The sequence below is a fragment of the Rhinatrema bivittatum genome, chromosome 10 (genome assembly GCF_901001135.1).
Source record: "Rhinatrema bivittatum chromosome 10, aRhiBiv1.1, whole genome shotgun sequence".
Lineage (NCBI taxonomy): Eukaryota > Metazoa > Chordata > Amphibia > Gymnophiona > Rhinatrematidae > Rhinatrema > Rhinatrema bivittatum.
This window is the reverse complement of record NC_042624.1, coordinates 86,024,824-86,037,334: the sequence shown is the minus strand read 5'-3', so window position 1 is coordinate 86,037,334 and position 12,511 is coordinate 86,024,824. Positions and strand designations below refer to the sequence as shown.

The window sequence follows — 12,511 nt, the reverse complement described above, 5'->3', positions numbered from 1 at the left end:
TTTCATTCAAATGTAATTCTGTCATGTTCAACCTTCCATGAACCCAAACCTTTGTGTGTACTGCCTAAAGTTTAGTTTGGTTTTTTTTTTGTATTTTACTGGAAACCTTTGCATCTGCATTTTTGTTGGCTTTTTTTTTTTTGGCAGCTTTTCATTGAGCCCCAGTAATATTTCAGTTCCTTTATAAGTGTACATCATAAATACATCATTTAATTGTCTTGTACATAGATCTCTGTAAGAGCTACTACACCAGAGTGGAGACCATTCCAAAATGTACTGTAAATGCACACAGAATTGCAACAAATATGTGTATTTTATCTATCACTGCTGTAAATTATCTTGCTAGTTTAAAAAAAAAGTTACCACAGCAATTCAGTGCTCAGAATGAGGCTTGCCAAGTCTACTGAAGTATATAACAATTTTCTGTAGACCATCACACACAAAGTACTGAGGAAAAACCACTATACATATTTTACTAAGACTATACTGTAATTACAACCCAGTAAAGTCTTGGCCTGTCAGTAAATTGATTCTTTCTCCCATTTCCTTTCCGTTTCCCCATGGCTACGCCTCTTCATTTTGAGAATTGTGTCCATCATGACCAGTAATGGTAGTAGGGGATAAATGACAATATGGTTCAGTATTTGAAATACATTTAGAAAAATGGTACTGCGTGCACATAAATATAGGGAGCATGACCTAGCCAAAAAGTAGTGCTCCCTCAAATGAGGCACTGTGGTTTTAACAGAAAAGTATTTATACCACTGTGAACCATTATCCAGCATCTTGATTCCAATAACAACTGCCTTCCCAAAACAGGTCAGCTCTTTGGACAGCAGCATTCCTGTATTCTGTCAGCGGCTTTTCCAGCTCTGTGGAGCTTCTGGCTAACTCTTTTTCAACCATGAACTCTTTAAAGACTCCTACCTCAAATGGGTAGTTTCTTCCCTTCTCAAAACTCCCACCAAGGACAAAATTTGGTCATAGTGAACACAAAACCTTTTCCCAAGTTAGATGAGGAATTTGAAATGCCTCTGCTTCTCTTTGGATCACTTAGGGCTCTCTCTATTGAAGCCAAGGACTTCTTTCTTTCCTGGAAGTATTAGGTACCCTGACCTTGGGCCCAGTCCCCTTCACTGGACAGGACTCCTCTCTTTCCCCAGTCCCTCCTCTGTTGTAAGAAGGTCTCACTCCAGGTACTTTCCCTATGAGAAGGAAAGACCCCACTAGTATCACTCCATGGGGATGTGGCGTCCTCAGACTGTGGTTGGCAGATTAGCTTCTTCTGATTTAGACTTCTCCTGCATCAGATGAGTGCAGGAGTTTTATTAAACCACCGACTGCTCCCACTGGAGCAGTCTCACAATTTCGCAAACACTCCTATCTGCTCTGACCTCTGTTGAGACCACTGACTCTAAACTTAACAAGGGGCAGCTCTTCTACTATAGGGCAAATTTGAGATCCCCCTTACAAAGGGATGAGGAATGGCCACCTCTCGTCTTCAAGAACTGAAGGGTTTTTAGAATATTTATAGTGCATATTTACATAAAATGACCCCAATTTAAATAGCTATTAATTTGCATATCTGTGTTATCTTTGAAACTAGGCCTGTTTGTGTGCTTCAGTAAATGGAGTTGCATTTTCTCTAAAAACAAGCAGTTCACTTTCACAAAACTGGATGATGCCATCAATGGTGCCAAAAAACAGAATATGTAGCTTCCAGAGCTTTCCTTTCAGAAGTACAAATCCCCTCTGAACATTCGTTAATGATCCCATAGCTTTGCTGCTTTCACCAGTTTGGGGTTATTTTTTTCCATCATGCATTAGCGATCATCGCTGATATTTTTGCAGCCTTTTTCTCTTTTTCAGACAAATATCTTGCCTTGGAATTTTGTTTCCTAGTATTTTTCTTCTCCTGTAAGTTTTTGTTTGTTTTCATCATCAAATAAATATCATCTGGTCAATAGTTCCAATCTGTAACAGTATTTCTTTAACTATTTTTTTTTTACTGTTGTTGAGGCTTTTACCATTATTTTGCAGTTTGATTTTGCAACATCTGTTTTTCTGAGTATCTCTTAGATTTATCAAAATTCTATGGGGCGGATTTTCAGAGCCCTGCTCGCGTAAATCCGCCCAAAACCGGGCGGATTTACGCGAGCAGGGCCCTGCGCGCCGGGAAGCCTATTTTACATAGGCCTCCCGGAGCGCGCAGAGCCCTGGGACTCACGTAAGTCCCGGGGTTCTCGGAGGGGGGCGTGTCGGGGGCGTGTCGGGGGCGGGCCCAGTCGTCGCGGCGTTTCGGGGGCGGGTACGGGGGCGTGGCTACGGCCCGGGGGCGTGGCTGCGCCCTCCGTACCCGCCCCCAGGTCGCGGCCCGGCGCGCAGGAGTCCCGCTCGCGCGCGGGGATTTACGCCTCCCTCTGGGAGGCGTAAATCCCCCGACAAAGGTAGGATGGGGGTTTAGACAGGGCCGGGCGGGTGGGTTAGGTAGGGGAAGGGAGGGGAAGGTGAGGGGAGGGCAAAGGAAAGTTCCCTTCTAGGCCGCTCCGATTTCGGAGCGGCCTAGGAGGGAACGGGGGTAGGCTGCGCGGCTCGGCGCGCGCAGGCTATACGAAATCGATAGCCTTGCGCGCGCCGATCCAGGATTTTAGCCGATACGCGCGACTACGCGCGTATCTACTAAAATCCAGCATACTTTTGTTTGCGCCTGGAGCGCAAACAAAAGTAGGCTATTCGCGCTCGTCTGAAAATCTACCCCTAAATAAATAGCAGAAATAGCACCTGCGATTAAAAAAAAAAAAAAATAAGGGGCACAGTTAGGGTAATTAACTTGCTCCTGCATCACATAGGTAATTTCCACAAGGTATGATAACTTTATCAAACCTGCAGTATTTTTCACTTCACCACCCAATTAATTCACTGTGGGGGGCATTACAGCAAAAGAGAGAGCCTCTATAGAGAGCACTATGTCACTCTACTATTTATACTACTGTAAAAGGGAGCACTTTTAACTTGGTGTGGGGTTTGGGGGAATGGGGTAAGTTTGGAGGGGGTGGTTTTACATACACAGTAGGAGGTAAGAACAGCAAAGTTGACATCACTGAAGATTTTCTGCTGTTTGAATCGATAAAAGGTACGAAAGGAGTTGATTTGTAAAATGCACTCTCTACTTGCATTGCTGTGCGTTACTCTATCACATTTGACGTTAGGAGCTTCTCATTACCATTAACTCCGTCCAAACTCCTCCATTTGCATAGCAAATGTCACAGGGCTAGCATTAAGGCCCTAATGTAACATGATAAATGATCCTGCATGTCAGAAGAAAAACCAGCAACTTCAGATTTTGTCAAAGACTGAAAACATCTTCTGTTAGTGAGCAACTGTCATGAGATTAGCTACAAGTGTCCAGGAGAATCTAATGATTTAGCTCATTGCAACACCTGCTTACAGATGGAGCCATTAGCCATCAAGATTCATAGGATGTGTCAACTGGCCCACCTGAAGGAGCTAAAGAAAAAGTCTGAGTCCTCTGACTCCATGTCTGAAACATCAAAGAAGCATTTGGACAATGGAACTGTATTGACCACTGGAGGCTCAGAGATGTTGAAGAATTCCTTAAGCATTTAGACACTGAGGTTTACGGACAAGCCCAGTGAGTGCAATAAGAGTAACATAGTAACCATAGTGATTGATGGCATAAAAATATCCAGCATGCTTTAGTTATTTATTCTTTTAATTTATTTATTTTTATTCTGCTAATTTAATAACTGTCGCTCCCCCTTGCAGGTTACCCTTTATCTTCATTTCCATCCTTTAGTTACTAGGGATCCTCTGTGTTTATCTCATGTTCTCTTGAATTTCATTACAGTTCTCATCTTATCCATATCTACTGGGAGGGCATTCCATGCATCCACCACCCTTTCCATTAAGAAATATTTCCTGATGTTGTTCCTGAGTCTACCTTCTTGGAGCTTCATATTATGACCCCTAGTTTCATTGGAAAAGGCTCAATTCACATGCATCATTAATACCCTTCAAGTATCTAAATGTCTGTATGATATCCTTCCTGTCCCTTCTCTCCTCCAGGGTATACCTATTTAGATCCTTCAGTCTTATCCCATATGGCTTTTGATGCAGACTGCAGACCATTTTAGTTGCCTTTCTTTGGACCGCTTCTATCCTGTCTCTTTTTTTTTAAGATACAGTCTCCAGAATTGAACATGTTTTTCCAGATGTGGCCTCACCAATGACCTAGACAGGGGCAATATCACTTTCTTTTTCCTGCTGGTTATGCCTCTTTTGATGCAGCCTAGCATTTTTCTGGCCTTAGCCATCACCTTATCATACTACTTTGCTGCTTTCAGATCATCTGACACTATCACCCCAAGATCTCTTTCCCAGTCCGGGTACATCAGTCTCTTGCCTCCCATCACATATAGCTCCTTTGGATTTCTGCACCTCAGATGCATGACTCTGCACTTCTAGGCATTGAATCCCAGCTGCCAAACCTTTGACCACTCCTCAAGCTTTCATAGATTACTTTTTATTCTCTCCATTCCTTCATGTGTGTCTACTCTGTTGCAGATCTTAGTGTCATCCACATAAAGACAAACCTTTCTTTCTAACCCTTTCACGATATTGCTTACAGATACTGAATAAAACTGGCCTTTGAACCAAATCATTAAGGAACTCCACTTCTCTCCTCAGAATAGATTCCAAGTGCTCTTCCTTGATCCAACTCTCTAGTTGCCCAATCAAGAAAATCAATCAAACTAATTTGACATGACCTTCCGCTGGTAAAACAAGGATGCCTTGGCTCCTGCAACCCATTGGGATTGTAGATAGATGACTATTCTTTCCTTCAGCAGGTTTCCATTAATTTTCCCACCACTAAGGCAAGACTTACCAGCCTGTAGTTTCCTGCCGCCTCTCTGCTCCCACTTTTGTGAAGCGAGATCACGACCACCCTCCTCCAATTTTGCGGCACCACTCCTGATTCTAAGGATTTATTGAACAAGTCTTTCAGTGGACCTGTCAGAACCTTTCTGATCTCCCTTAGTGTCTTGGGATGTATCTATTCAGACCCCATGGTATGAATGCTGTGAATCTGGTCTTCCGGATCTCTTTAAGTGTGGTTTGAGGGACCTGCTCCAGTATCTTTATTTCCTGTCATCATCAGCCTCAGTACTTCTTCTGTCATGGTGCATCTCAGTGCCATTGTGGACTGTCATCAATGGGTGAATTGACCTCCTATCTTGCTCCAACTTTTAATATCCAAGTTCATGAAGAGGCTTTGGCATACCAAGCCTCCAGTCGGTAAACTCCCTCTAAAACAAAACAACCATGGTACACCCCGGAACTAAAACTCCAAAAACACGAACTCAGAACCCAAGAAAAAGTATGGCGCAAAGATCCATCAGCCAAGCAACTCGCCAAATACAAAACCCTACTGCATGACTACAGATCCAACACTTTCAAAGCAAAACGAGACCACTATGCCGCCAGAATTCACAATTTCCAATTCAATCCGAGAGCCCTTTTCTCGCTCATCGCTAAACTCACCAGGACTTCTCCCAAGACAACACACTGCGAAGACCCCAAAACCAAATGTAATGAGCTCGCCCAATTTTTTCACAACAAAATCACCTCCCTTTCCTCCCGCTTTCCCACCGTTCCTTCACCAACCAAATTTATCCCAAAAAACTCTGACAAGAAAATGGACACCTTTGAACACACATCCGCCTCTGAAATTTCCGCTATACTTAAGAAAATGCGACCCACCACCCACCCTTCTGACATGATCCTCACCAAAGTGCTCCTGACTATCCCAGACACCATTTCCCAACCACTAGCTGACATTATCAACACCTCCATTTCCACTGGAGATGTTCCCAACCAGCTCAAACTAGCTATTGTAAAACCCATCCTTAAGAAACCGAAACTTGACCCTGCCGACTTATCCAACTACCGCCCCATCTCCAACCTCCCCTTCCTTGCTAAAGTTCTTGAAAAAAACGTCAACACACAATTATCGAACTACCTCGATCAGCACCAGATACTCTAACCTTCACAACATGGCTTTAGAAAGCACTTCAGTACCGAAACACTCTTGATCTCCCTCGCTGACTACGTCATCAGAGGTTTAGACAAAGGTCACACCTACATTCTAGCCCTTTTAGACATTTCAACAGCCTTCGACACCATCAATCACTCTATACTGCTCGATAGACTATCTGACATTGGCATCTCCGGGACCCCCCTCCGCTGGTTCAAATCTTACATCAGTGACAGACACTTCAAAGTTAACATTGAAAACCACGAATCCGAATCCATCAATATTACAAGGGGCATACCCCAAGGCTCCTCCCTATCATCTACTCTCTTTAACATATACCTCCTTCCCCTCTGCCATCTGCTCTCAAATCTCGGTCTCCCACACTTTATCTACGCTGACGATGTGCAAATTCTCATACCCATCACTGACACCATTTCCTGCGCTCTAAAAAGATGGGAAAGTGCCCCTCTCCTCCATCAACAGCCTTCTCACTCAACTCAACTTAGCCCTAAACGCTAACAAAACTGAACTCATGATCATTGCACCCCAACACATCAACCCATTACCCAGCTCCCCCGCCAACTCCCCAATTGCCCCCCTAGACTTCTCGCAAATCGTAAGAGACCTAGGTGTAATCCTCGACTCACAATTCAGCCTCCAGAAATTTATCTCCTCCACCATCAAGGACTGTTACTATAAACTACACACCCTCAAAAAACTTAAACCTATTCTGCACCCTAGCGACTTCAGAACAGTCCTACAAGCCCTCATCCTATCTAAGATAGACTACTCAAACGCACTACTCCTAGGTCTACCGAAGAACAGCATAGCCCCACTGCAACTACTACAAAACGCAGCCACGCGAATACTCACAGGCACGCGCAGAAAAGAACACATTACACCTATTCTCAAACAACTCCACTGGCTCCCCATCTCAGCCAGAATTCAATTTAAAACTCTCACACTCATTCACAAAGTTATTCATAATCCAGACATGCTATGGTTCACAGACACTTTACACATCCGTTCCACTTCCAGACCTACAAGAACGCCATATATAGCAACTATACACACGCCTTCTCCCAAACTCTTTCAACTAACAGCCACCAAACAATGCACCATATCCCTAGCGGGACCCTCCCTATGGAACTCAATGCCTACCCAGCTACGCCTCTAGACCTGCCCTAAGAAATTCAGACAGAAACTCAAGACTTGGCTGTTCCCACACGCCTACGCATGAGCCCACCCCCACCCACTGTCCTGCCTCCCACCCACGCCCCCCTCACCTCACCCCTTGCCCCCCCCCCCGTCCTCCTCTTCACTCTCTCCCTACTCTCCCAGCCCCTTCCCTCACCCTCCAGATCCACCTCCCTTAGTTCCTGTAATTAATGCCCCCCATCCCTCCTTGTATTCTTATTGTATATAATTTGTACATATATACTTAAGTGTATTTCGCGTTACTGTATATATAGCAAAAGACCCTGGCTACCCTCCCCCCGCCCCCCTCCTCCCCTCCCCTCCTCCCAGTTCTATTATTAGTTACACTGTAAAGCCCTGTTGGCTATGTTCACGTTGTATGGAAACCGATGTGATGTTTTTCTTAACGAATGTCGGTATACAAAAACTTTTAAATAAATAAATAAATAAATAAAACTACCAGCACCATAGGATCTTAGAGTGGAACTGGCTTGATTCATGAAATCTTATTTTGAATTCCTTGAGTTGGTAGACCTAAAATTTCTAACCTGGAAAACGTTCCTTGTGGCCATCACTTCAGCATCCAAAGTGAAAGAATTGCAGGCCTTGGTTTTTTATTCGCCATATCTTCAGTTCTTTCAGAGCAGAGTTTCTCTCCAAACTCAACCTAAGTTTCTTCTGAAAGTGGTATCTGCATTTCACACAAACCAAGCAATTGTACTTCCTATGTTCTTCCCAAAGCCACATGCAGACAAAGGAGAATGTAAGAGAGCCCTGGCACATTACTTACAGAGGACTCAGCCTCACTGCCAAGTTTCTCAGCAGTTCATGTCCTTTGCTCCCAACAGATTGGGGAGGGCAGTAACCAAAAGAAATTTGTCAAGTTGGCTAGTGGACTGTGTAGCACACTGCTACGTTCCAGCTGGATCACAGTTTATAGACTTTGCCAAGGCTCATCAAGCGTGAGTCATGGCTTCCTCAGTGTCTCAGCTGAGAGCTACTTCCATTAAAAAAAACACCTTCACCTTCCACTGTTGTTTGGACAGTATGTCCCGAAGTGACAGTTCTTTTGGACAAGCAGTTCACCCAATAGTCCACTTCGCAAGGCTGAGCCTGCCTTGTTTCTGTTCCGGATATTCCTCGCCTTGTCTTCAGCCCAGCCTTGCTCCTGCTCCACCCGTGCTCGTACCTGCTCACCTCTCGCAGTGTCTTGGCGCTCCTCCCTGAGCCGCATCGTAATCCAAGGGCGCACATCCTCCCTTGAGATGGGACTGCGCCTCCGCGCTCCTAACAGGGCCTGAAGGCCGCGCTCCTAACATAGAATTTTGATGGGTCAGCATTTAAAAAATGCAGCTAATTCATTTAGACCAGTGATGGCCAACCTTTTGAGCTCAGTGTGTCAAAATTCATAAAAAAAACCGAGCATAACTCGGGAGGTGTGTCACTTCTAGAAAAATCCATAATTGTGATATTTGTAGCTCTAATTAATAACAAGTTATAATTTTAATATATGTACTGTATTTATTAATAAAGCAAAAACAAATAATTCTTTACCTTGCCTGCTTAGTGACTTTTTTGTTGCTGAATTTCATCGGCTAAATCTTCAATTAAAACACTCTCTCCCCCTCCACCCCCCACCGCCCCTCCCACACAAACTCTTACTCCCCTGGATTTTCTCATACACACTCATGCTCTCAAACTCACTGGCTCCCTCACATACACACAAACACACACACCCAGGCAGGCACCAATTCATTCTCACACACACAGACCCCCAGGCAGGCACCTATGCATTCACACACATACACCCCCAGGCAGAGTCCCATTCATTCACATGCACACATTAAATGCAGACCCCCCTCTCTTTTGCCAGCAACCTCGGAACCTCTCTCATTCCTCTGCTGCCACTGTCACTGCTGCCACATGACTATTGGGGATGTTACTATTCTTGCACATTCCCAAAGATTACATGTGCCAATCACTAAAAATATATATATATTTTTTAACCTTTGCTGTCTGATCTTAGTTTTCTAATTGATTGGTCACAGGCTTTTTTTTTTTTCCACCTTCCCTTTCTTATTTTTTCCACCTTCCCTTTCTTATTTTTTTTTTTTTGCCAATTCCTTTTATATTGTCTTTTTTTCTGTTTCTTTTCTCTCCATTTTCTTCCCTCAAACACACAGTCAGGTTCTCATTCTCACATGCATTTCTCTCTCTCACACACACACACACACACACACACACACACACACACAGGCTCTCACTGGCACATGCTGTATGACTCTCACACACACAGGCTCTCTCTCACTCCCACATGCTGTCTTGCTCAAGCACATGCAGTCTCTGCAAACATTCAGGTCCTCACTCTCACACACAATCTCTCAACTCATGTCATACACGCGCGTGCACACACACAGACCCTCAGCCTCTCTCTCACCTCTGGGCCTCCTCTTCGTGGGTCGCGCAGGATGGGCTCTGCAGCGGCCCTGCTACCGGGCTTCTTCCTCTTCTCGGGCCGCTGCGATTTGAGATTCGCGGCGGCCCTGCTACTGGGCCTCTTCCTCTTCTCCGGCTGCTGAGATGATTCGCGGCGGCCCGTAAGTGCAAGCGATGCTCCTCTTCTGCACGCACTGATGCTTCACCTCCTTCCTGCCCACGCGGCTCCGGCAACGTTTACTTCCGGGGCCGCACAGGCAGGAAGGAGGAGGAGCATCAGCGCGTTCAACACGATCTTTTTCTTTGGGCTGTGGTGAAGTGAGCCTCACCATGGCCCTGCCTATCTGCCTGTCGCTGCGCCGCATGCGCCTCCCTGCACCCTGGGGCATTGGGGGGGGGGGGCTGGAGGGATACTAAAAAACTAATTTTAAAGGGTTGGCGCAGCCGAAAAAAAAAAAAGGCTCGGCACAGCCGATAAAAAAAAAAAAAAAATCGATAGTCCCGAAACGCTACGCGTGTCAGCAAAAACGGCTCGGCGTGTCACCTCTGACACGCGTGTCATAGGTTAGCCGTCACTGATTTAGACAGTACATATATCTATACATCTACCACTATTAGAGGGCACATTCAAATCAGGGTGGGTTTGGGGGCGTGCTGTTACATTGGTCTGCCTAAGGGGCTATAGAATCATGCACCGGCATATTAATTTAAAATCATTACTCTAGTTTTTAAAGCAATCAGTGACTCATTGCCTCAAGGCCTCCCAGAGCTGATTAGATATCCCACAGCTCACTCACTTCAGTCTTCTTCCAGAAATCTCCTTACCATACTGTTTTCATAAATCCATCCATTTAAAGGATTCATGGGAACTGATGTTTCCGGTTATTAATCCTACTCTCTGGAATGAGTTTCCAGAATTTTTAAAACAAGAAAATGATTATTTACGTTTTATGAAAACGTTGAAGAGCTATTTATTTTCCACTGCATTTAGTTTGCCGACTGAAGGCAAAATTGCTATTCCAGTTACTTGATGAGTGTGGACTAAACGTTTAACAACTTGTACAGATTATGTCTCTGTTGTCTATTAGTTATGTCTGTCTATTGATTTAACATTTGTTGTTTTAATTAATGTGAATGTTATGTTGTTACTTGCTGAGATTTCTAGATCAGCGGGCTACAAATGTTTAAATAAATAAATAACTGTGACTTTCCGCTATCATTGTTTAGGTGGGCAGTTTAATACCTAAATCAAAAGATGAAATTGACGAAGACCTAGCTAAGGATTATGAACAATTTTTGAACACCGAGAAGAAAATCTTGATAGAACTTGGGCTCCGAGTAGATCAAGAAAAAGAGGTTGCGTTCCTAACATAAATAGCACCAGCTTCTATAACATCTCTCTAGAAATCCCAGACACTGGCTGACTTGCAAAAATACGACAGTTCTTCTTACAGGACCATTATTCATACAAGGTTGAATGTTGCTATATGTGGAATACAAGGTCTCAGATTGTCCATCTCTTTCCCTACCCCATCAAGAAAAATAAAATAAAATTATGCAGTTTGACTAATAATTCCTGTACTGCTTTCTGGTCACCAAGTAATAGCTCCTCACAAGGAGTTTTGCGCACAACAATGTGTGTTTAAGTTAGCTCCTACACATGGAAATTCCGTGCTAATGAGGCAGAGTGGGGGTGCTGGCTTTTCTTAGCACTGGAAACTTAACTCCTAGTCTGAGGTGGAATAAAGTTTGCAGCACTAGTGTCAATATACAGGGCAAAAGCTGGAGTTCTGATGCCAAGACCTATAGCTGGGATTATGTGCACAGAAAGCATGTTTTCCATGCATAAATATGATTTATGTGCACAAAAAATGCATTCCGCAATGAAAATATTTTTTGTGTGCATAATTCATATTTTATGTATGGAAAATATGTTTTATGTACACAAAATGTTTCCATGCATAATGTATGATTTATGCACAAAAAGTGCTTTTGTTCAGAAATCATTTTCTGTGCACATAAATTATACTTTATACATGGAAAACATGATCAGTGCACAGAAACCTTGTTTCTGCACATAAAATGAGTTATTTGCATAAATCATGTTTGCTATGCGCTAAGCCTTTTCTTTGCACACATGTTCTGGTTTGTGTGCATTTTTTTAACTCCCAAAACATTACCATACCATTAATTTACTGCATTGGAAGTTTAAAAAAATTAGCTTGTGCATTAAAGACCAGCTCGCTGAATTTCAGGCATTGGCCCCTCTGAATGTAAAAACATTGATTCAAAGTCATGTTGATATTTATATTTTGCATGTCACTGTTACAAGTTGGATAAAGTGCATCTGGCAGTGATTCCATCAGACATGGAGCAGGTACTCTGGCCCATACTGACTAGTGTCTATGCAGCAAATCACTGGTGCTCTAAGGCCACTGTTCAATTTGTCCACATTGGGACAACTCTGCGAATATTTTTTACCCACAGACTCTGCACCATTTTTCAAAACAAAAGTATGTGTATAAGTTTCATGGGGAACTTTGCACCTGCCTTTTATTTAAATTTTTTATTTGTATTCTGCCTTTTGTGACTGGGCAGCCACTTAAAAGCAGATTACATTCAGGTACAGTAGGTGTTTCCCTGGCCCTGGAGGGTTTGCAGTTTAAGAGGGTCATTTATTATGCTGTCATATTTTATTGCTGGAAGGGGAAAGTTTCCACGATATGTGGCCCCTCCGTGGGACACTATCACAGCAATTTCTCCACGATATTTTTTTCTCACAGAAAAACTCCGCAAGAAAAAAAAAAATCATGGGGAAAGGGG

The 12,511-nt window shown here is 43.6% G+C and overlaps 1 protein-coding gene across 2 annotated transcripts in view; it reads left to right on the top strand.

The window, feature by feature from the left end:
• Positions 1-11,334, top strand: part of WDR63 (WD repeat domain 63) — a 131,332-nt gene extending 119,998 nt beyond the window's left edge. For both annotated transcript variants that reach the window (XM_029618353.1, XM_029618352.1), the window contains one exon: positions 10,916-11,334. In XM_029618353.1, the coding sequence (XP_029474213.1) occupies positions 10,916-11,062 (147 nt within the window). In that variant the 3' untranslated portion in view covers positions 11,063-11,334. The remainder of the gene's footprint in view (positions 1-10,915) is intronic.
• Positions 11,335-12,511: the final 1,177 nt, after the last annotated feature.